This window comes from Protomyctophum parallelum (genome assembly GCF_964188405.1).
Source record: "Protomyctophum parallelum genome assembly, chromosome: 3".
NCBI lineage: Eukaryota > Metazoa > Chordata > Actinopteri > Myctophiformes > Myctophidae > Protomyctophum > Protomyctophum parallelum.
In genome coordinates, this window is record NC_139698.1 from 31351791 (window position 1) to 31376283 (window position 24493).

The following is a 24493-nucleotide window of genomic DNA, read 5'->3' on the forward strand; positions in this document are numbered from 1 at the left end:
GCCTACTGTTTAAAATTAAATAGCAGAATAGTGGGCAAATGTTGTTTTCATTCATCTCATCATCTGTATAAAATATGACGGCCTTTGACTGGAATTTAATATGGTTCAAACAAGATGTATTCCCCTCTGACCCAACCTCCTAAAAGTTAACATTCTGTACAACTCCAAAATACCTTAAAAGTTCTCTGATAATGTGCATTTAAAGATAAACATTTAAAAGGTGACTGTTATGTAATAACATAATAATGATTAATTGTATTTGTAATCTCATTTCTCACACCCAAAGAGCTATGACTAAATAGAATTACAGACAGGTGCATGAAAAAAATAAATGAATAAACAGAATAATAAGATGATAATTATTAGGCTATTGAGCTATTATTAGGTTATTATTCAACAATTATTCAACAATATTTTTGGACAGTATTTTGTCATCAACTTTCCTTTCTAAGTTTAGTTTTTTGTTTCCCCCCTTTTTTTTTAAACAAAACTGAACTGTACCCTTTAATTTGCTGACCAAAACAACAAAACACAAATTTGTTGTTAAAATTGTTTGTTGCTATGTGTATGCCAAGGATGGTGCTATAATGCTCTACTTATCATTTTGTATATCACATGTTCCAACTCTAAACATAGTCCATCTGAGTCTGCATACTGACATATTAGCAACAAAACACACGTGTGGACATTCAGGCATACTCAGTATATAAATTTCTTGCAAAACATAAGAAAACAATATACAAAATGTGGTCGATGTTTAGTTTGATTTATGGGATCTTCCGGATCATAAATTAGTTGCTCTTATATTAAATTAACCCATGTAGCCTACAATGACCTTGGCAACTGACATAGAGTAATGTTATGAGCTTATCATCATATTTCATTTTTCAGTCATCAGTTTCTGCAGAAAGGGAGAGAGAGGTTAGAGGTGGGACATTTTTAAGATATGTGTCATTGTTTCAGGTTCATTTCAGGTGTACTCTATCTCTCAACCACTTTAATACTATTGTTCCAGTGACATGTACTGGGAAAGCCCTTATAGCCTATCTATAAGATAATTTATTTCTAGCAGTAAGACATATTTTTTGAGCCAAAGTAGTGACAATTGTTAATGACTTTTGTGTGTCAAAAATATTTTAAAATAGCAAAGTATTTAAAAAGAAAAAACATCTTAAGCATTTGTCTATGGAAAATAATATTCAAATCACACACCCCAGGGGATTTTACTTTCACACATTTGTTGGAATCACTCTCAGCCAATGTCTTTATTTAACCCTGCTTAAGATTCAGCTCAGTCTGAGCAAAGACTTCTTTTTACTTAGCAGCATTCTTTGGCAAATACAAAAGAGCTGGAACACCAGAGTATGACCACTCTGTGCATTAACAACAAGCTGAACACTAACACTGATTGGGTAACAGAATAATGAATGGTGGGCTTAACCCATTCACACACATCTATGCCAATGACAGCTACTGTAACTAAAATTATATGCATAGACAGAAAACGTCCGTAAGAGGTAAACAAACAGTATGTCTTCAGCTTTGATTCAAAATAACTGACCACAGTCCAGCAGTTTTCATGGAGTTTGGTTATTTCTTCAAAAGTGATTGCCAGCTAAACTCTTTTGGTCAGACTCTCACCCGGCATCTCAAGGACTTTCTGAAGCTGTGTGTTGATGTAATCTGTTTGCAATGTTTGCAAATGAGAATTCCTGCTGCACAATGCAGTCACTGGAGTGTGTTCCCTACTTCCCTCACAGTGGGCGGTACACACGTCTGAGCGTGTACCCAGTGGCTGTGGTGGCTATTATGATCTAAACAATGGGAATCAAACATTGTGCTTTACTGGAAGCCACTTTAGATGCTATGTGTGATTATAGGCTGCACATATACATACTCTCATTTACAGTCGGAGAGCACAGACACAAAACTCGGAACAGCTTTTGTGTTGTGGTCCAAGGGAGAGACCTTCCCTCTCTAGTATTTACAATGGACCATAAGCGATACTTTTATGGGCAAAACAAACAGCTCCATTGTGCATTTCTTCCCTTAGCTGTGCCCATCTGACATGGTGAAGGATTTATACATCTTCACAACACATACCATTTGCAGTTATGAACTGCAAAAAGTCTTCTTGTCAGAGACTATGTTCCAATACCCCACAGAACAGTTCCTTGACAACAATAGTCTATTTCAAATGGTGCCTTAGTGGACAAGATCACTGGCTGCTCAACTACTACCAAAAGTGCAACCATGTGCGACTACAACCATCCTCCCCACCAACCCCTGATACTAAAGCAGCTAGCAGCTACCTCCTCCTGCTTCCCATGTTGATGGCACAAATGGAGGAAGGTATAAATGAGAATTTGTACCTATTGTTTTTGGTTGCAGCGGTCATAACCATTGGCCAGAAGGCAGGAATTCATATTCCCGGTTTAGGGGTGAGACTGAGAGCTGTCTGCTCTAATAGATGATGCTTTTTGCTGCTCGTCATATACTGTATGACTCAGAAAGGTTACCATACCAGCAAATGGCAGCAAAGGAGATGACAGACTCAATTAAGGCCCTGTAGAACAAAATTATCAATGATTTATCCACCTGAAATTTGACTAGCTTATACACACCATTTCAGTATTGGAATCGAATTTCAGACGATTGTCTGTAATTTACCCACTGTTTGGCCATTTATGACACTACTCTGAGGAGCTAGTGGATCGAAAATCAATGCACATGACTTTAGTCTTTGTGACATAAAATTTTAGAAATGCCTCTTCACACCAAGAGACAAAATCATCTACAACTGGGCTGACTTCACTATCGCCCAAAAGACTAACAAGAATCACCATGCAAATGTGATGATGTGTCTGTCGGCATGTTGACTTTTACAATCATTAGTGTAAGCTACAGGATATATACACAACCTTGGGGTGAACTTCCCATACCATATCGGGACATTCCTAGCATCAAATATACTTACAGAAGTTATAGTACCAAACATAGAAATTAATCTATCCTATTTTACAATCATAATGTGTTGAATGAATTAGTACTATCCTGCATGTGTTCATGAATTTGATGTTTCAGTTAGTAATGGTGCATGGGTCTTTAATTAGGCTACTTTCTGTGCAGCTGGGAAAAAACAAACAAACAAACAAAAAACGTACTCGAGTAAACTATTGTTGTATAGCCAGCCTAGTTTCCACCACTGTTTGAAACACTGACACAACACTCTCTTTGGCCCCCTCCTCCTCCAATAGCAAGGAGGGAGACATGTAGAAAAGCAAACTACTCAAACTCACAAGGGCAAAGGACGTCAAATCCAGTTTGAGCTTGAACTTGAAGATAAATGCTTTCAATAATGTTCTTTGTGATTATTGCTTTGCAAATACTGGAATTTGGGAAGATAAACATATAGTTTTGGTGGTGATCTTTTCTGGACAGATTTCTGACATTGCAGTGACATGAATATTACAATGAGGACATAACCCAGGTAATATATTGATATTAATTTGGATACCTACAGAATCACTTGGCCTACCTTTTTCAATTGTTATTTGAGAATGACATTTTTTAAACTATGGTGAATTGAGTCAATCACCTAAACAACTAGCAGGACTGATGTTTATTCAGATAGTCTAGATAAGATCTGTGTATTTTTGAGGGGCGCCAGCCCCTCCTATACACAGGTTTAATGTTAATTAAAGTTCAATGTTTCTTTTGTAAACGCCATTGACAATGAAGGGAAATGTAGTCATAATGTGCCTCATTACGTCACATTGTCTCTTTATTGTTGGCGTTTAATGTTTTGAGTTAGACTTTAATATAGCGCCCCTCACTTCACACGGGTGTGATTTATTATTATTATTCAAGATCATGTCAGATTATTGCATGCACACAAGGAAACCTTGAACATTTTAACAGACGTTGAACGCTGACAGAAGAACGATGGTGAAAGTATAGGCTACGTGTAATTTCTCTTGGCATTCCCATTTGGGCTTTGCAGTATGAAATGTAGGTAGGCAGGTGCTGGGAGCCAGAAGGAGTAAAAAAGGCAATTATTAAAAACAAAACAAGTTACAAAAATGCCAAATACTAAAAAATAATATATTATATAATAAGAATATATAATAAGAATTATATATTATGTAATAAAAAAATATAATAAGAATAATAGGAATAATAAAGTTGGTTACCCAACAAAATGGAGAAAGTTATATTAGGCTGTTTTGGAGTTTTTCCTTTTTTTTGTACAATATGGACAAAAAGCTCATTCCATCGCAGAGGCTTTCCGCAGTACCTGTGGAAAGCCGGTTACTATTACCGTTCAGTGCTCAGATCCGACTAGAGCCCGCCTACTGTAGTTGGTACTTAGTTTACACACACAAACTGTTTCCGTATCCACTCGACACCGGATCTACAAACTGCAAAGCGCATTGATCCCAGTTTGGGCGAGATTAACGCGAGTAACCATTTTCTCGACTTTGACAGCTCCAAGCCCTACCCACCCATCGTTCTAATGTGTGTGTCTGCTGCCGACCGTTAACCCTCCACGCGCGCGATCAGCTCGAGGATAACCTCGTCTTTTTAAATAGAAAATGCAGCGGAGCTTCCATCGAAAACTCGTCGTCGTCCAGCAATAAAGATCCACGCGTTGTCCGTCCATGGGAGTTAGCCTTTTTTTCCTTCAATAATCACACTAGTCTTCAAAAATTCCGCCTAAAACGAAAAAGCGATCCACCCCCACTTTTGGGTTTCCAATACTCGTAAGTAACGGCGTCGTTAGCTTGTTGTGGCTAACGGTGGTTAGCGTATAGTTAGCGTGTTCGTAATGTAATGCACAGTTATGTTTCAAGGTGGCAAACCAGACGACAAACCTTAACTTTAGAATATGGCTATGGTGGCTTCCAAATATAGGCCAACCGATCAACATCGTTGTTGTTTGGCTAGCTATTTAGCTATATTATGTTTCACTGCTTAACATACTCCTACTAGATTCTAAATTAGTTGGCAATGCATGACATTATGTCAACAGTGCTTCTATATTGTATGAGACTGGGGCAGGCGGGCAGCAGCAATCTGTTTGGACTCCTGACTACCGTATTTTGTATTCAATAAAAAAAACATTTGTTTACAAAAGTTTTAATACTGAAGAAAGCAGCTTTCCAGTTTTTTGTATATTGTTATATGCTCACAGTTGTTCTTCACGTGGCATATTGGCACTATATTCATATTTATTTAATGATTATCTATTCAAATAGACAGGGGCTAAGATGTATAGGGCAGGTATCAAGCATTGGCATTTATTTTCTAGTAAATGAACAACCAAATAGGAAATCTAATTGATCAACAATGTTCCATACCATATAATATATATTCTAGGAAGTGCTTGGGATACAGACAGTACAAATTACTAAAACCTGTGACACTACTGTAACTGTTTGGGTGTTATATGTTCTGACATTATGGGTGTGATTGATTGAATACAAGTTTATTGTACTTACACAGGGGGAAGTACAGTTCAATACAAGGTCTGCTAAGAGGATTTAAACCCAAGAAAGCCTCTTGCTTGTTTCCATTGGGGTCCTTATGTAGGCCTATTCAATTCATTGAAACAATTAATGACAGAAATATATACTTTGTCTAGTTTCAAATTGCAACAACATATAAGTGCACTTTGTGGTTTTAAAGGAGAGCAGGGATTTACACTCTGTTAAGACTCCTTTGTTACTCTCCAGGTGACCTGTCAGATGTCTGACAGCCAGGTCACCATGTGAAATGTGCCACAGAAAACGTTCTACAAGCTCTTTTTCACAAATCATGATTTCATGATGTTTTTACTTTTTTTATGAAAATCCGGAACAAATCATGTCCCCTATTGGTTAAAAAAAATCGGTGCAATGAATGTCGTTTCTGGTGAAAACAAGGTTTTTCAACGGCCGATAGCAGGCGCTATCGGCCGTTGGTCAGGTTGGTCAGGTGGTCAGGTTCTCTGCACAGCGAGAGAACAACTGGTCAAGACACTACACACAGCATTTTGTCATTGTAACATGTAATTACGGATATTTGGCTCCTCAAAATAAGTGTTACGCGCGATAAAACCTTGGCAATGCGCGATTTAATGCTGGCGGCAAGACAGTGTAAGCTATAAGTAGGCGAAGTTTTAACTTAGTGTGAGGTGGTGCAACTGGCTTCTGTTTACTAAACCTATTTAAATCTTTCTTGGAATACTGAACTAATTGTATGGAAATCCTCTGTCCTGTCTGCAGGTGTACAACAACTACCCTGAGGGCCTAGGGGCGGCTCTCTACCGAGAGCCGTTTGACTTCAATGCCGAGCCACCGTGGGATCCTAGCTGATACTGGGGGAGCTCCATCATAGGACTCGTCCATGTGAGTAGTTTGGGACTGGTGGCAGGTGAAAGCTTAATTTATAGTCCTTAGTATGATGGTGTTCTGCAAGTTCTTTTTGGCAAGCAACACTGAATATACATTGCTGAAGTGTGTGTGTGTGTGTGTGTGTGTGTGTGTGTGTGTGTGTGTGTGTGTGTGTGTGTGTGTGTGTGTGTGTGTGTGTGTGTGTTACATACATTTATTTTGAGGGTGGACATGATAATGTCTAATAGCCATAGGGTAATTGTTTGGAGATGCAGCCTGCTTACTGCTGCTTTTGGAAACTAAGGGGTTAAGTAACATATACTGTGAACCGCTGCCGGCCCACTATAATACATGTTTGCCTAGATAACCTTTGAATTCTAAGCTAATAAATCTTGGAGACTCCGGTAGAGGAGATGCTAGTAATGTACTCAGGTAAAAGTACTCAAGTCCAAATTAATATATTGTAAAGGATTGTAGAACCTTTTTAGACAAGGTGCATATTTAAACTTTATATTTAATGTTATAAGGTTAAACTGATAAACTATAATCTTATATAAATGAACCTTTTACAGATAAATACTTGAGGGGAAGAGCAATACTTAAGGAGGAAAAGAGTAGACTTACTTACAGCAGGAAAAATAACCAAGACATGACGCAATAAGGAGGTCCGCAAGCAGTCAGCGCATACTTTTCAAAAGATTATATTGACCATTATATGTTCTGGGGAGCAGAACAGACTTTACAAGAACAGCATCGTGAAAATTTCTCCCCCGGACAAATGTCCGGGATGACATTATATAGGGCATGAAAAACAAAACAAGAATGACATAGGAAGCAATTCATTTTGGGTTCATAGGCTAATAAAATGGTAATATTGGCGACCCCTATTGCCGGGGTGGTCTTCTTAGCTGACGTGGCAAGTCACACTTCCTGGGAATTCCCAAGGAAGCTCTTAGAAGGAAGTGAAGTGGTCATGTGACTGGGCTGCGCCATGACACTTTCATGGACACTTTCACGGGAGCCAAACTACACCCGGAAGTTCGGCAGAATGCACTGGAGCCAATGAGAGCTCAGTGACCAGCTCATGAACAAACATTATTTATGAATGACTGAGACCTTTTGTAAAGTGATCGCTTCTGGAAAATAAAATAATATATATAACACGTTATTTAGGCTGTCTTATTTTTTGATGTGCATACTACTTAATGTGATTTATTTTTTCAAAGAGCAGAGAGCAGCCCAGGCAGAAAACTTACTATGTGCTCTTCTATAAATACCTCAATAAAAATAAATAGTTATTAAGTCTCGAAAAACAACCACTCGGAAAAAACGTGTGATATCACTTATGTCTTCTTTCATATTCCTGAACCAATTATATGACAAAGCTCGCAATCGTTCATGTATAATGTTTGTTATGAGCTGGTCCAGCCGGCTCCATTCACTGCCATGTATTCATTGCACTACCGGTGTGAGTTTGGCTCCCATGAAAGTGTCCATGAAAGTGTCATGGCGCAGCCCAGTCACGTGACCACTTCACTTCCTTCTAAGAGCTTCCTTGGGAATTCCCAGGAAGTATGACGAATGGGAAGTGAACCATTTGAGTTCAGAGGTTATCAAACAGTGACTTACAGCGGCACCTCTAGTTGGGAGGATGGCGTTGGAGACTAAAATAACATTATACCGACTTTAATTCATGATGATGCATGTTAGATCTATTTTTGGCAGTAAAAGTAGACCCCCTGGGTCTTTTTGTATCCATGTCCTGACTTTGATCCAGCAATAGGCAGTGAAGGCAATGTCAGTAATAGCCTATATATAGATAGATTCACTTTGTGTAATTTTAAATACATTGCAAATAAGGTTCCTGGTGGAGTGTTATGCCTTATTAATGTGTAATAATAACTAGGCAATTAAATTCCATTCAACCCCAGCTCCCATGTTAAGAGGCAAGTTCTATGAGCAGAATTGTTAGTCATTTTCCAAATTGCATAAAACCCCTTGGTTGGTTATAAAACCGACGTAAGTTTGAACCTTGTCCTGGTTTGAGTAACCTATGGTTCGAGAGTGTGCTTAATTTAAGCCTGCAGATTTCCGCAATGTTATGTTAGTATCAGTGCAGCTGCTGGGCAAATTTGGAGTTGTTTCTACTTGTTGTCACAGCGCTGTCTCTGTGACTTCATTATCCAGTGATTTTGCTCCCAACTGTGGCCCTTTTGATCAAAGCAGTATCCTTTCCTTCCTTCGTCACCAGACAGTAGTCTGCCATTCACCAGGCTCTCTAGGCAATCCATCTATCTACACACATTGTATCACCAGTGAGCCTCACAAAATAATGCAGTTTTTCACATGTGGTCCGGAGCAGACCACTGTGCCCCCCCCCCATGCATTGTGTAACATTGTCCAAAGTGGAGATGTGGCTCCCTGGAGTCCCTGCCACCAGTATTGTGAAGTGGTTAATGCCATCAAACGAACCTTTACGGGTCACCACCTCTTGGATTATTGCTGATTGTTGGGAGTAATTGATGGTAAAATAAACGAACCCCGTGCCCCAGAGTCTGTGTTTTCACAGTGGCTGCTTGGATGAATAGGCCTCTTCCACGAAACAGCCCTAATACGTGGCATCCATTTGAAGCTCTGATTGGCTGCTCACTTAAAATGGCTTGTGTCACATTTATAATCACTGAATGTGATTAGAGATGTTTGACATATACTGTAGGTGGCTGCTGATGAAAAGGAAAACTGAACACCAGTGATTATGCATCGCCCCATTTGTTTTAGACATTTTGCCTCTATATTGTTGAGTATAATGTTAACTTGGCTTTTGTTCTTGTACAGTTTGTTGCAGAAGTCTAGGACCCCAGGGGCTCGAGTGGCAGCAAGAAAGACGACTTTGGACTAGCCATATTCTTTATGCCTGTTGGATTAGCAGAAAACTGTTGAGAAGATGAAAGGAATTGCTGATGAACCACAGTATTCCATTGGCCTCCTAGAGGGAGGCACTGCCCTCAGTGAAGTGATTGACAATCACATTTATGAACAAACCATGGTAATGAGCATTGCTAACACACTCACCCGTTGCCCTGGATATGCTCCTTAGATATTATGGATTTTTATCTTAATTGATCATTACTTGTATGCCATTTGTGTTTCTTCCCCAGGCTGAGAAGAAGGCATTCTTCGTAGCAGACCTGGGAGTCATAATGAGACAGCATGTTCGCTGGCGAACTCACATGGCCCAGATTCGGCCTTTCTATGCTGTCAGATGCAACAGCAGCCCAGCTGTTATTGAAGTTCTTGCGGCTCTTGGCACTGGATTTGTGTGTACTAACAAGGTATACCTATCTTAGTGTCGCTTACTCTTGTGTCATCACGCTTCTTTACATTATGTTCAAATTTGGTTTTTTTAGTGCTCCAAAAACTACATCTTAACTGTTTAGCCAAAATCAAGACTGTGATAAACGGCACCACCTGATGTTCAGTATCAATAATTTGGGTTGTATTGTACAGCATTTATCTGTACCAACTCCTCAGTACTCCACCTACATTGATTTAAAGTAGCATTTATTTTGTGCTTTTATTATATTTTTCCATATTTCTTAGTCTGAACTGGAGTTGGTGCAGAGCCATGGTATTCCACTTGAAGATATTATCTACAGTGGAGTTTGCAAACAGCTCTCTCAGATTAAATATGCTGCTAAAAATGGTTTTGACCTCCTCGTGTGTGACAACGAAGCAGAACTACGCAAGATTTCTCGTTGCCATCCAAATGCCAAGTAGGTGCTTATTCATGTTGTTGGGGAGGGTAATCACATTCACAAGTTGTCAGCTATTTCAAGCAGAAATTTCCCGACTAGTAGTTATACATGAACATTTTGATCTGTCTTCTCTTTCTATCTTCACATTTTCTCTGTTTCTTCTCCAGACTGCTGCTACAGGTTTCAACAGAAGCGTCCAACCATGCAGAGGAAACAAGCATGACATTTGGCTGTTCCCTGAAAGAATGCAGACGCATGCTAGAGAGTGCTATGGAGCTGGGTGTCCAGGTGGTGGGCGTCAGGTGAGGCCTGCTGCCTTCACTGGTGATAGATTTGACAGTGGCTTGTACCTTCAGGTAGAAGAAGAGAACCAACATTAAGTCTTAACCTATTATGCAGGCATTTGGTGCTTGATGGAGGAGCCACTTGGGCGATGCAACCAGCTACCGTCGCTTATGACTGAATTTCTCTAAGTCAGAATCGCACCTAGATGGCACGATATCTGATTAGCCTTAAGTAGCCCACTGCACACCAGGTGCCGAGGGCCGTTCGTTACTGGGGGTCCAGTCGCTTTTCATGTTTGTGAATAACTTGGCACCAAATTACTTACTAGCGACCTTATTCTTTTTTATGCTTTATTTGTTTGGAAGCCTATATGGCAACTCACTCTCTTCTTAGAATAAAGTCTAAACATTCTCTCTGCTCTGGTCTCAAGGTTCCATATCCCCAGCTCCTGTGAGGATGACCAGGCGTACGTCCATGCTGTCTCAGATGCCCGTTGTGTCTTTGACATGGGTGTAAGTGAGGTTTTGTTTGTTTCGTGCGCTAGTTTATTGCAATGCATTTCTACAGCTTGATATAGGGTTTACACAAAATTGGAAATCCTTGAATATATGTCAATATATATGGCAATAATGTTAAGCACAGAGTCACCCCAGAGACTTTATCACCACTCACAGTATCGCTCCCACCTTAGATGATTAACAAATTTAACAATCTTATTAACACATTGTTTTCACACTCAGGAGGATATGGGCTTCTGTATGAGCATCCTGGATATTGGAGGTGGCTTCAGCAGGTCAGAAAAACAACTGAAACAGGTCAGTGTGTGTTTCAATTTGCTCCTTACATAACACTGACCAGGCCAGCCTTGCTCAGTGAGGTGTAGCATGTTGGACGTCACAGAATAGATTAGCGCTCCAACAAAGCCTGACTGTTATTAAACTTGGTAATGTATTAGGCCTGCTCTCACTCAGTGGATTCCTTTGAGGTTTAGGCACGCAATAGAATGTGTGAGAAAGGTATCACATTTTTGTAGCCTACTTTTACAACCTTTATATGACAAGCACGTAGTAGTTCAACTCTTTTAACATTTGCTTCGGTATACTACTTTTCTTTTACTCTGTTCCAGATTAATAATGTGGTCATGTCTATGGTCGACCTGTACTTCCCTCTGTCCTCTGGTGTGTCCATTATTGCTGAGCCTGGCAGCTATTTTGTGTCTGCTGCATTCACTCTGGCTGTCAATATCATCTCCAAAGATGTGGTGGCACGAGATCGCCAGGACCAGGCACATGGTTAGTGGCAAGAAGTGGAATGATATTTCAAAAGTGCTTAAACCTAAGTGAAGAGTCCTTATTAAGTGATTAATATTGTCTGGAATAATCAAACTACTCAAACAAAAAGGTCTATTCACAAAACAAAAAGGTCTATTCACATTATTCTAACTAGAAGAAAGAGCTTGACTTCATAGAAAAGGGACTAGATTTCTTAAAAAATCTTAATTTCTTTCCATCAAATGTATTGTAGATGAACCATCTCTAAATGATGAGCCAGAGTTCCAGTACCACGTGAATGAGGGAGTGTATGGGTGTTTTGCCAGCAAGCTCACTGATACTGTGATTCCAGCACCATCTGTTCACAAGGTTGGTTGGTGACGGTGTCCAAGCTTTTTGACTAGAATATAATTTTGCCACTGTTCACATGTTTATTTGTGTTTTTAATTCCTTTATTGAGCCTAAATAAGTAATTTCTGTTTTTGTGTGCGCAACTACTAGAGCACAGCCCTGAATGGTCCAGTTTTCAGCAGCAGTCTGTGGGGTCCGTCTGGCGATGACATGGATCAGGTGGTTGAGCAGTGTCTGTTGCCTGAGCTCAGTGTTGCGGACTGGCTTCTATTTGATAATGCCGGAGTCTACAATCAGGGTCAGCCCATCTCCATCATGCCATCGGAGACACCTGCACCGCCTATCTATTACATAATTTCTTCTGGAGACTGGTATGGAAATGAGTGTTGATCTTGAAAATGTGAAATTGGTTAAAATGTGTGTGAATGATGGATCAGGGGTTCTCAATGTTTTTGGCTGGGGACCCCCGGAAATGCTTTGGCCATGTTTCGTGCCCCCCTCCCCAACCCCAATACAAATTGACCGGCTGCTACAATAACCTTAATAATAGAGAAGATGCATCATAAATTAATATGACGGCTCATGCCGTTGCCGATATGTGTTGCGCCGTTAAGTTTAGTGTAAGGGTTTGAATTCGTGTCCTGCTGCGTGAAACACACACACACACACTATCAAGACCGAAGCATTTGCAGCTGGCTGGTGTTATTAATTACCTGGCTTGGGCTGCGCAGCTCTTCATTATAGTGGTGGTTATCACAGCCTACTAAATACTAATGCTACACCCTGTGGATTTTACTTTGCAAAGTGTGGACAAATAATGGACAATGTGAGTTGGCTTCATGTCTTGTCTTGAGTTGAAACTGTGACGCTGGATGTGTGAGGGAACTTGGAAAGGAAACGGAGAGAGAGAGAGAGACTGAGCTGCTGCTGCTCTCCCGTCTCGAGTCACGCAGCTCTATACAAAAACTTTTTAATGCATCCCTCACCAACCTTAATCCGGTCGTTTTAATGCATCCCTCACCAACCTTAATCCAGTCTTTTAAATGCATCCCTCACCAACCTTAATCCGGTCGTTTTAATGTCCAGCGAATAAAGAAAGTCTGCCGTTGTGGCAGCGGGACTTGAACTCTTAAGCATAGATTGCAAGTCGGCGTAGTAGTCCACTAGCTAGACTACAGAGGCAGCTGGCTTAATTGGGATTTGTGTTTGTATTAGAAGGTAAATCTACGCCCGCGCGGGTAGTGCTTTCCCCGCCCTACTACTTTCGCCCTGCCCTAGTAGTAGCCGGCGGGGTAAAACGAGCACACCCTAGGAGCCTTGGGGTGTGTGACTGGGGGGCGTCGCCGTTTACTCAAACTCACTGAAGGAACCATGCTCGCTCGAGCGAGCGGAAGTTTAGCCTAGCCTAGTATGGTCATTATAATGCCTAATTGTCTCCACCAGGCCGAAGGCATGGGGGGAGAGTATGTTTTGCACTCCGTCCGTCCGTCCGTGTGTGTGTGTGTCCGTCCGTCCGTCCGTCCGTCCGTGTGTCCGTGAGCAGCTAATCTCGGCCACCGTTAACCCGGTCGATGCCAAATTTTGCACACACACTCCCTGGATGCCAACGATGAACCTCTGCCCCAAACTTTCCAGAACGGCCTGTTATAGCGCCACCAGGAGGCCGCTTTGTGCAAAACAAGTTTTTGCACAGTACACCTACAGATTTTGTCCAAAGATCACGCAAATTGGTACACAGTCTCTCTAGAGCCATTCAACGAAACCGGTCTTTCAGATTTCTCAGACTCCATCCTGATTGGTTAAGATTAGCTTCCAAAGTTCACAGGAGTGCTCAGTTTCAAACAAAATGCTGCAAATCATGAACACATCGCGTGATTTCCGTGAAATTGTGCACACACATTCCCACTAGGCAGAGGACGAAATGCCACATGAACAATTTCAACTCAGCCTCAAGGTGGCGCTATAACTGGCCAAAAAGTGTTTTTACCTCTAACTGCACGGATCTGTGGATAACTTTGTATGCCAACTCCCTAGTTTACTTTTGTTGCCCTTTTATCCAACCACCAGATGAAGGCAAGCTGCAATGTCCTACATTCCTATCCTGGTGGAGACCTGTGCCCAGAAGGGCACTTTTTCTAGTTTATTATTGTATTATCATTGATTTGATTGCTTGACTGTAGTGTAGAGTGGCTATTTCTGGTGCATTTCTGGTGCATTTCTGGTACAAATTACCCTTTAAGACGTGTTAAGAGAATTTAATCTGTATAAAATTGCAAGCCTTTTCTCACGCTGTTTGATTTCTTCTTCTAGGTTTGAGATGCAGGACACTGGCATCACCCAGGAAATCACGCTGAAGAAGTTCTCATTGGTCCCTTATTTTCTCAATTCCTGCCAATCAGAGGCTGCCCTCTCTGTCCCTGCGTAGTGATACCAATGCTTTAAACTTCTGTTTCTGGTTGCTGCTGCCAGTCTTCTCTTATCTGTATTCTCATGGGTTGAACTGTTGAATGGTGCCGGCTGAGCTTGTGTTGCTGGGACCAGGTTGAATTAGTAGTCCCCAATTAGATAGACTAGTCTGAATAGCCTGAGTAGGTAGATTGCAACAAAATGGACGACTCATAAAAGGTGGAATCATACTTTTAGCTTTGGGTATCCCATGGCAGTTTACACATGCATACAGTGCACACACAGTTGATTTTAGTTGAATTACATTTGAAACATGTATTATAACTATATCTGCATTACTGTTGCCAGTCTTGTCAAGTAAGATGTTCATCTCTGAGTGGAGCAAGTTATTTAAACAAATAACCGTTTTTGAAACATTTTTGAATGCTTCACTTGGAAAAAAAATAATATTTATGTATATTTATGATTTTATTGGTTGTATAGATTTGTTGTGCGATAAGACTCTGCTAATGCTTTTATAATCAGCCAGTCTATTCAGTATTTTAAATGGATGCTTGCAACATTGCTGCTGCACAGATGGAGGTGCATTTATTCATCCACTTGCTGCAGCAAATAGTCAATGTGATTAACAGATGGCAAGGCCATGATATGATCCTGGGTTATTTATCTGTTAATAGTGCAGTCTGATCTGGTAGGGAGGCTGTAGAAAGCACATGATTCAGTGTTCACCACTTAACTGTGGTTTCAGAGTGTTTTCTCTGCCAATAGTGGAGCGCGAATAGCAAAGAAATCGTACTAATTATGATAGAACCATGAAAATTGGCTAGGTTCTCCTGGGCTTATTGATCAAATGAAAGAACAATATGGTCTCCTTTTGTCTTTAAGCAGGGATCTGTACTAACCCTCTATAACAAATCTCTTTGCGGAAACTAACGGACTACAAGCTCACGTCATGTTGCGATCTGCTGTGAGCTGTCAAGTGAGCTGAAAAGTTAAAACACAGAAAATGCATTCACCCAAGCATATCCGTCCGTCATTTGTCCAATTACACTGTACTGCAACAAGCTTCACCACAAGCACAACTATAGAATAGATGTAGGCTTCTTAATAATATTAACTCCATACACCTCACTTCACTAAGGAAAATAAACTTAAAGAAATAAAAATACAAAATAAGATTGCTTTAACTTTATTTTATTTTTATTTTAAATTATAAAGACTTAACATGAGGGAATGATAATGATATTAATCTCAATTATGGTCATATGAAATATCAAATTATGTGATCATCTGGTGCGTGTATAAAATCATCCGTGTTGATCGGGAGTGACACACAGCATTGCAGCAAGGCCCTAATGCCGATATTTGTATGTATCAGCATTTGTATTCACAAACTGGTGGTGTGAAGGCGAGTGGCGGGGCTATATAGAGCCATTCAGGCAAGCACAGGGTAGTGTAGGGGTGGGGTGTTGGTTATGGGGAGCTATTACTGTCACTAAGTAGATGACAAGGTATTTGTCTAGGTTTAGTCATAGTTACTCCCGCCATTCCCCATTTCTTCACTGTGACATTGAGAACACTTAGGTGTACACAGTGTACAGTTGCTCTGATTCCAGGGTCCCCCAGGGGGTGCATGGCCATGTGGATGTCCTGCACAGACAGATGTGCTGCACACAATGCTGAGAGTATTGTAAACAGTGGAGAACAGTGATGTATTCTGCTGGAAATTACCCCTAGCATTTTATCTGTAAAAAACGTTATATGCAATTCTGACATGTATGGTGAATGGCGATACTGATATGTCTCACTCTCTGCTAATGTAAGCTGATACAATGGAGATAAATATTTTCACCCACTGTTTACACCCGTAACCTGTGATGCAACATTGAATACTTCATTAGTCAGAAATGTAAATGGCAAGTGGTACAGTAAGACAAATAAAACTGGTTTAAATCCTGCATTTAAATTCGTTCATTCAATAATTCAATCGGTGATCAAAAACATTTCAATATAGAATATTATATATATCTGTGTGGCTCCAATATAAAATTAGCAAAGTACAAGTCCACTCCAAGTATAGAATAAGTAAATCATTTAATATGAATTTAATTTTGGGAGCGAGTTTTTATGCCAATAGCCCAATCTGATCACCTGGTAGATCAAAATGAGGCGGTTGCCCATCCGATTTAAATTGACCAACTACACACAACTATGAAAGAAATCAACTTCAAGAGGCTGATTTAATGGCCATCTAGTAAAATGGCCACCATCTTAGATTTTCATGTTAAAAACAATTGAGAAACAACCCTCTGGAGAACCACATCAAATGTCATGTTTATATCATCATTAGCAGCATGATTCCTCTCAAATTTTGATATGACTGTTACACTATAAGTGCCGAGTGCTGCTTTGGCTAGCGCCAAAACTACTGAAGGACAAGCATGAGATTCCTGTCTCTTCATAGCGAGACAAGATTATTATTTTTGACAGAAAGTGATTAAGAAAGCATAGAGGAAGTGTTGAGGAAGCAACCTTTTCTTGAATGAGGAAGGCCTGCTTTTTGGACTTTTATATTATTAGCCTTACCTTCGCTCTGTTAATTTATATATATTGTACTGTGGTGAAAGACATTTACTCTTCAACAATTATTGTTGAAAAAGTGTTATTTACCGACTGTACAAGTCTGTACATGCAATGTGTGTACCATATCTGTGGATTTTGTCTCCCAATTCTTGTCCAAGGCATGACAAATGACAGGCAATGTTCTGTTATGAATCTGTAGCTGTGCTTGTTTATGGAAGTATTAAACTCCTCATTGATTGTATTGTGAATTCGTCTTTGTTTCATTATTCTAGATGCATTCTGGTATCAAATTAAGTTCTACCATATATTCACATTGTCAGGTGGAACAAGTCTTGTGAGTTCATGTCTGCCTATATTACATACCTGATGTGCTAAACATAAGTCCTGGTTCTAAATCATTTTGAAATGCTGAATTGTAGCCAAAACAAACAGGATTTCAGATGGTTACAGTACATCACTCCCCTAGTACTAGGCTAATGGACATACTGTATAGTATATACCTACATTCAACCAGTTCAGTCAGACAAATGCCTCTGTATTTAGGAGCATAGAGATACAGTACAGTTGAACATCACTTTCATAGAAAAATCACTTTCATAGAAAGAAAAGTAAGAAAAGAGTTGTGCAAAAGGGTACCTGGCAATGGTACACATTTCTTTTACATACTGTATGTATTACAGTATTTGGTGATGCAGATTGAACAGCTGTACGTCATATAAAATAAAAGGTTTGATAAAACTATCATTGAAATTGATTGGCTGAAATTTGACGTTAAAGTAATTATAGTAGTTGAGGTAACGTTGAGGAAATGTAAACTTAACCTTTGTCTTACTGTGAACAGTCCAGACCAGCCCTATATGCTTCTCTTTTATGCCCAAGCAGCCCAACTAGAACATTTAGTCCGTTAACCAACCATGCTGCTGCCCTGAACATTGATAAAAAGTGAATCAACATGTACTTTAAAGGAATTATTCTGAATTGGATTTCACAGTAATATTACAATGTTCAGCAGGTTGTAATTATTTTGTATCAAACTGAAGCTGAGCTTGCCTTGCTGCTGACAGGTTGAATATAAAATGTAAAATAAGTCAGTTTTGATGTTTCAAAACAAGTCCTGTACACTGATTTCACTTACAAAAATGCATTATTACTATAGGTATACAATCATACAACCTTCACCATGCCTGATGAAGTTCATTACTCCGAGTGACCGAGTCCGCCTCTGTTGGTGTGCAAATATTTTCAGTGTTTCAGATTAACCACCACTATGGCGCATATACATATGTTTGTATCATATCCTCATAGCCAACTAATTATGACTTCAAGCTTCACAGTTGTCTGGCATGTTTTTAAGTAGAGCAATCACTTGGGTCAGAAAGTCTTCGTTCAAGCCACGTTTCACAGTGTGGAGCACACACGTTGCTGATGTCTCCAGAGTCACTAACACGCACTGTCCAATACGGTGTCCTCTTAGCTGCCAGGTGTCGGCGGGCATGTTTGGCCAGGTGATCGCTACGCATGAATCGGCTGAGGCACATAGGACAGGCAAAACGCTTCTCACCAGTGTGGGTTCGATGGTGACGAGACAGCTCGTCAGAACGAGAAAATTGTCTTTCACAACCCTCCCACTTGCAACTAAAAGGTTTCTCACCTGTTTGGACAAAAGGGCAAAGCAGAATTACAATACAGGCAGAATTACATACAGTACAGGCAGGTCTCACATTTACTTTGTTTTGTATTGACTTTGCTTTTCCATTAGGCCAAAATACCTGTTACCAAATACAAGACTGAGTAGGCATTTACGGACTCCGGAGAAAAGAAACATTTACCTTTGACTACATATAATATTTAATTTCTCACCTGTATGTGTTCTCATGTGGGCCTTGAGGTGGGAACTCTTGAAATAGGTCTTGCCACAATCCTCGCTTGGACAAATGTGACTACGTACACGTGAGACATCTGATTGGGATAGGCTGATTAGGTTGTTTCTTTTAACTGCAGAGGTAAACCCTGGTGCAGGAGCAATTGCTGGCAGCTTGGTGCCACCAGGTGTCACTAGTGAGGGCTGGACAGAGTGAGTGGGGACAGTGGGCTGAGGGACCAGGAACATTACTGAGCCCTTTGCTATCCGAGTCCCCAAGAGGACCACCTGAGGACAAACTGTTGTTCGTGCTAATGTTGGACACGGTTGATGTTGTTGACACCAACTAATATCCATAACTGGTTTGTGTAACATACTAGCGGATGTAGATGAAACAGGAAGCAAATTTTGCTGCTGACCAGCAGTTTTGGGCATGACAGGATTATGTACAATACTGTCGGTGAACGCTGTTTTGGCCGGAGCAGGTGATAAAGAAAGTGTTTTGCAATACACAGGCAGAGGAGAGACCCTCGCAGTGACAGCTGGAATAGGAGAAACATGTCCAGGTTCACTGGATTTATCAATTGATCGAAGATTCAACTTGGTCTGGCAGGCTTCAGCAGGGTTTGGCACAGTCACATTATAATGGGGCTGTGAGGGGGCCATGTGACAGCCAGACCGCATAACAGCATTCTCCTCAGAGTCCGTACAAGTCAGCCTATCTCCAGAGTCTGAAGTAGTATTGAAGCCATTTGCCGTATATCTCTTTGTTCTTGAGATGGGATTGATGCTACTGGAGTAGTGTTCATCTGAAGTGTGGCGGATCACACTGGTGGCCTGGTAACTTGACTGAATAGTGGTCACCTGTACCTGCAGATGTGTCTCTTCTATTGGCACTGAGCTCTGTTGTTGATTTCTAGATGGCACTGATTGCTGTGGTGTTCTTCCTAACATTGAGAGGGTAGCCTCAAAGTTGGTTGGACTACATGGCGGTGTCATACACTAAAATGAAATAGATGTGAACATGAAAATTAGTATGATCACTTCATATATAAGTCAGCAAAAAATTGGTTATGACATCTACTGGATCTGGTCCTGTTGGCCTACACAGTATTCTAACATACTGATTGCTGAAACACTTTGGACTACAGTGAGCTCAGCTGTCAAAAGATAAATGTCATTAATTTCAGTCAAACACAGTTCACACATGAAACAGATTTATTTAGAAGATAAATACGGGAGATAGATACAGGAGGCATACTTAGTTTAGACTAGTCATTGGTTAGACATAAGGTTGGGGGATGCGTTAAAACGACCGGATTAAGGCTGGTGAGGGTGAGGGGTGTGTTAAAACGACCGGATTAATGTTGGTGAGGGGTGCGTTAAGGGTTGGTAGAGGGTTACGGTTAGGTTTAGGTGTGCTGCCCTGTGGGAGGTTATGGTTAGGGGGGGGTTTGAGATAGGTTGTAGGACTAATGACTGGTCTAACCAAGTATACAGTATACACTACAGTATATGAGACTGCAGGGACTCAGGGAGTGATGATATTAGTAAACTTCAAGCCAGAGGAAATCTAGAATCAGCGCCTACAGGTGTGGTGTAGGTGGGGGGTGGAGGTGATGAAATGCAAGAATAGTGAACAGCAGCGATGATTGTAGCCACAATGGTTGCAATCTAAATAGTGAAGCAGCAGCACGGTTAGACTGAGACGAGAGACTGAGCAAGTGCAGCTAAAATAGATCTCATTTCATTACAGAGGGGATGTCAGGCCTCACTCTTGACATGGCAACTCAGACATGGCAGTGTTACCTTGTCTGCTTATTCTAATTAATATGTATTTGTCTGCAGACCCCTATCTGAAAATATGTTATGCCAGTGACCCCCATACATTTGTGTTGTTAAAATGTTTTAAAAATATTTTTCACATTTTCTTCAAGATGTTGTTTTTAAATAGCAGACCTACAAGATCACAACGCATTGCGATGTCAAATAGCAGATAAAGATACAACTGGTTGCTTGTTTGTTGTTTCTCTCGCAAAACCTGTCAAACCACCTCAAAGGTTATTTATAGATTATTTACCATGGGCGAATGCATGAGCTCTGCAGAGCTTGGTGATAGAGAGTCATCCTCTGAGAGGTCAGATGAGGGAGTCATGGGTTCTGAACTTGAATCATGGACCAGGCTCAACCTGGATGCTTCTGTGTAGCCCCTCAACGTTCATGGTGGTCCTACCTTCCTGTGTTGACCATAAAACACCGTCACTGAAATTATGTTTATGCCGTAATGTTACTATAAAATTAAAATAAATCATATGGAAGAATCACATATTGTATTATTATTGTACTGTGCGTCTTGTACTAAATAACTTGAATAGTTTGAATATATGTAAGATAACAATGTAATAGACCATTCTAGTATCCAGCATGCCAAATGTATACAGCCTTAAATAAGGCAGCACTTATTTATACTAGGTTATGAATAAATACATAGATAAACTCTTTATTTATTTAGGCTCTTTATGCATTTATTTCGGCAATGCATTTTGATAGATAGCTTGCCTTAGATGATGAGATCCAAGGACCACAGTCCAATTAAAGCTACAAAGTGAATTAATTTGGAATATGTAGGAAACTGTTTACTTTACTTACATCATATGGTTGCGTTGAACGGTGTAAAATAAATGTCGGCGACCGCAAACATGAGTAGCCTAGCCTTTAGTAGCCTATGTTTGTTCGTGTAGCTACCATGACTTGTCTTGGCGACTTTGCGTCTTGTTGGGATCCTACAGGATAGTAAGGAAAGATACATTCAGTAACAGTTCGTTTCAAATGAGGTGGAAACGATAAGCTTGTCTCATCGATTGTCCAATCGGGGGTAAAGGTGTGTTAAGCGCGGACCAATGGGAACAGAATGAGTGCGTGATCAGAAGCTGATGGGATCATGGAGACAGCATGGTACACAACCGCATCAGCATGTGACAAGACAAATAATATCCTTCGATGAGGGTCAGTCGGTACAGGGTCGCACCATAGAGTATATATATACTCTAAGGGTCCATGTGCATGACAAAACAATACTTAAGAGTCTCAGCAACAGCCCCCCAGGTTTGTAATTGTAACACTAATATTAACTATTAATTTTATTGTCAAAGATTAGTAGCTTAAATAAAGAGGATGTATAATAACTGAGCCTCTGTCTTGCACCACTTATTTTGGAACAACACCACCATTTTTTCCACCTTGGTGTGGTTCCTTTCTCTAATATTGTCAAATATTAGTTTGTGCCAGAATGGGAAGGGGATAGGCCTATTGCTTAGTGACCTTAACTCAGCCTGATGAGTGGTGACCTACTGTAAAACTCTAACATCTCCTCCAGTCTATAGAAATTCCAGTGGTAAAGAAAGATGTTGGCTTTCCATGTGGGATACCCGGGTTAGAATCCTGGGCCTGTGTAACTTATAGTTATAACAACACATTGAAAACAACAACAGTAAAAGCTTTTGAATTGTGCTCATCAATCCATCATCAATCCACTGTTGATTTTTTTAGCTATCTTGTCTTACTGGCTTATTATGTCTCTATTATGTCAATATTGTACGTGCACACCAAGGCAAAGTGCTGTTATGTTACCCTTCCTGTCAACTCTGAGACATGTCACCTACAGACGTTCTACGATGACATGACACCGCCATTGTCAGCTGCATCATGGGTGACAACATGAACAAACACAATGCCACGGTGGAGAGCTTTGTGAGGTTGAGTGAGAGTAACCACTTCTGGCTCAACACACTAACACAGGCAAGATCCACTGGGAGTCGGTGGAAATTATGGACACCTAGGCTACATGTTTTTGAGAGGCGCTAGCCCCTCCTATGCCAAGCTTTGTGTGTTTGTGTGAATCATAGCGATGATTTGATTGACATAGGAGGCGATATTGTACCTCAAAAGAAAAATTGAAAAGTGAAGATGCCAATTGTGATTGGCCGGAATTACAGAAAAGTGAGGACACCAATTGTGATTAACCAGAATGTGATGATGTATGATGATAAGAGCGCCCCTCACCTCACACAAGTGTGATTTTTAGGTGTACACGAAGACACTGAGCTAGTCTGACAATTAACGCAGATACCCTCTACAGTGACTCAGTGAGGGACAGCAAGATGTCATTTCTGAGGAGGCTCTTTTCAATGTGTGCAATAAAATAAGATAATTATCACATTGCAGCCCTGTTGGTGAATAATTTGAATGGCCATTTGATGAGCAGTTACAAGCAGACATTTTTATTTATGACTGCGTACAGCTGAGCGGTATGAGTATGACATTTCTGTCCATTAATCCTACATAGGTGCTTGGGCCGTGATTCAGCGGTCCAGGCACCTTGGCTGGTAATCCAGTATGGCAGTGTGCCGCGGGTTAGACTCCCGATCCCGACGGCCTTTACTGCATGTCACCCCCCCATCTCTCTCCCCATTTCCTGTCAGCCTACTCTCTATCCCTCCATAACAAACATAAAATAAAGGCGAAAGCCACAAAAAACAAACATTAAAAAAAAAGAAGGCCTGAAAGTAGGGGTAACCCGGGTAAGGGTCAGTCCATTGGACAGAACAAGGTAGAGCGGGGGCCTCATGCAGCCCTGTGGATTAGTCAGTGTCAGCTGTCTAGACCCCCCAGCCTAGGAGAGAAAAGAAGAACAAAAGGCATGCTGTTGACAATGGACTAATACACACAGACTGGAGCCAGTTTCTGTGCAGGCAGGTGGTATTTATGCACCTTTTCTATAATACACTGATTGATAGGAATATGATTGATATAGGAAATGTACAGTAAATGATAAGTAGTTTGGGACAAGAAACTTGTGTTGACAGAGAAAATGGTAAATGGTGCATTTATGCGCGCCTTTATCCAAGGTGCTTTACACAGATGGCAAAAGAAGCCATGCAAGGCACCAACCTGCTCATCGGGAGCAATTAGGGGTTCAGCGTCTTGCCACTTTGACACTATACTCTGGGGGAGAACTGGGAACCTTAAGCGGCCGCTCTACCCCTGAACCACTGTTGTCACTGTTCTCCCATCTCTCCACTACAAGTAGATTTCTAATGCTGGCTAATTGACAGTTTAATGGGCACTGCAGGGGCAGATAATACAATAGGCCAGGGTGGGCTTGCTTATGATTAGAACATTCTGAAATGCTGTTTTCTGTAATGGGCTAATGGCTCTGCTCCCAAAATTAATAGCCTCTCAGCCAGGAAAGGCTTATCATCACTCTTCATTGTTCATGTACTGTACCATGCCAGCAGCCACACCAGCCGTTAAGCTCTGCAGCATGTCAGCATCTTTTAATGGATGTAGTCATGGCAGTGGGTGTTTAGGCCTCAACTGACCCAGTGTTGAGAGAAAGTGTTGGATTGAGTTTAACATTGCTGGTATGTCCTGCCTACTGCGCAGCCTGTAAAAATACGTCACAGCCAGCAGTGAGAGGACTTATTTTAAAGCCCTACTCCTCAGTAGTGATCATGTTACCTTACTGGGAATAAGTCATATTTGTGGAGGCATGAGTGACAAGAGCTGGTGACTCTGTTACTCTGATCTAGAAACTAAGGCTAATGG

At 40.8% G+C, this 24493-nt stretch overlaps 2 protein-coding genes across 3 annotated transcripts; one reads left to right on the plus strand and one right to left on the minus strand.

The window, feature by feature from the left end:
• The first annotated feature begins 3365 nt into the window (after positions 1 to 3365).
• LOC310855439 (antizyme inhibitor 1-like) lies at positions 3366 to 17273 on the plus strand. 2 transcript variants are annotated; one of them, XM_083760453.1, is made up of 12 exons: positions 3366 to 3490; positions 6267 to 6389; positions 9210 to 9420; positions 9533 to 9706; positions 9975 to 10147; positions 10297 to 10431; positions 10845 to 10926; positions 11155 to 11229; positions 11541 to 11706; positions 11939 to 12054; positions 12187 to 12407; positions 14347 to 17273. In XM_083760453.1, exons 3-12 carry the CDS (start codon positions 9319 to 9321, stop codon positions 14459 to 14461), a joined length of 1359 nt encoding a protein of 452 aa, XP_083616579.1. In that variant the 5' UTR covers positions 3366 to 3490; positions 6267 to 6389; positions 9210 to 9318; the 3' UTR covers positions 14462 to 17273. The 2 variants fall into 2 exon arrangements, with proteins under 2 accessions (XP_083616579.1, XP_083616578.1); XM_083760452.1 differs by lacking the exon at positions 3366 to 3490 and adding an exon at positions 4525 to 4763.
• A 975-nt stretch (positions 17274 to 18248) lies between these two features.
• On the minus strand, positions 18249 to 21652 carry LOC310855482 (Krueppel-like factor 10). The gene is made up of 4 exons (XM_083760504.1): positions 21536 to 21652; positions 20967 to 21123; positions 18886 to 19888; positions 18249 to 18676 (listed from the first exon to the last, which is right to left on the minus strand). The coding sequence occupies exons 2-4, from the start codon at positions 21039 to 21041 to the stop codon at positions 18375 to 18377; spliced, it is 1380 nt and encodes a 459-aa protein (XP_083616630.1). The 5' UTR covers positions 21042 to 21123; positions 21536 to 21652; the 3' UTR covers positions 18249 to 18374.
• Between the last annotated feature and the right edge of the window lie 2841 nt (positions 21653 to 24493).

Coding starts and splice junctions, on each gene's coding strand:
- LOC310855439 (XM_083760453.1), top strand. CDS start 9,319: ATGAAAGGAATTGCTGATGAACCACAGTATTCCATTGGCCTCCTAGAG. Junction 10,927..11,154: donor GTTGTGTCTTTGACATGGGT/GTAAGTGAGGTT, acceptor TTTCACACTCAG/GAGGATATGGGCTTCTGTAT. Junction 11,230..11,540: donor CAGAAAAACAACTGAAACAG/GTCAGTGTGTGT, acceptor ACTCTGTTCCAG/ATTAATAATGTGGTCATGTC.
- LOC310855482 (XM_083760504.1), bottom strand. CDS start 21,041: ATGACTCCCTCATCTGACCTCTCAGAGGATGACTCTCTATCACCAAGC. Junction 19,889..20,966: donor AGCTCATGCATTCGCCCATG/GTAAATAATCTA, acceptor ATTTCATTTTAG/TGTATGACACCGCCATGTAG. Junction 18,677..18,885: donor CCACATGAGAACACATACAG/GTGAGAAATTAA, acceptor TTGTCCAAACAG/GTGAGAAACCTTTTAGTTGC.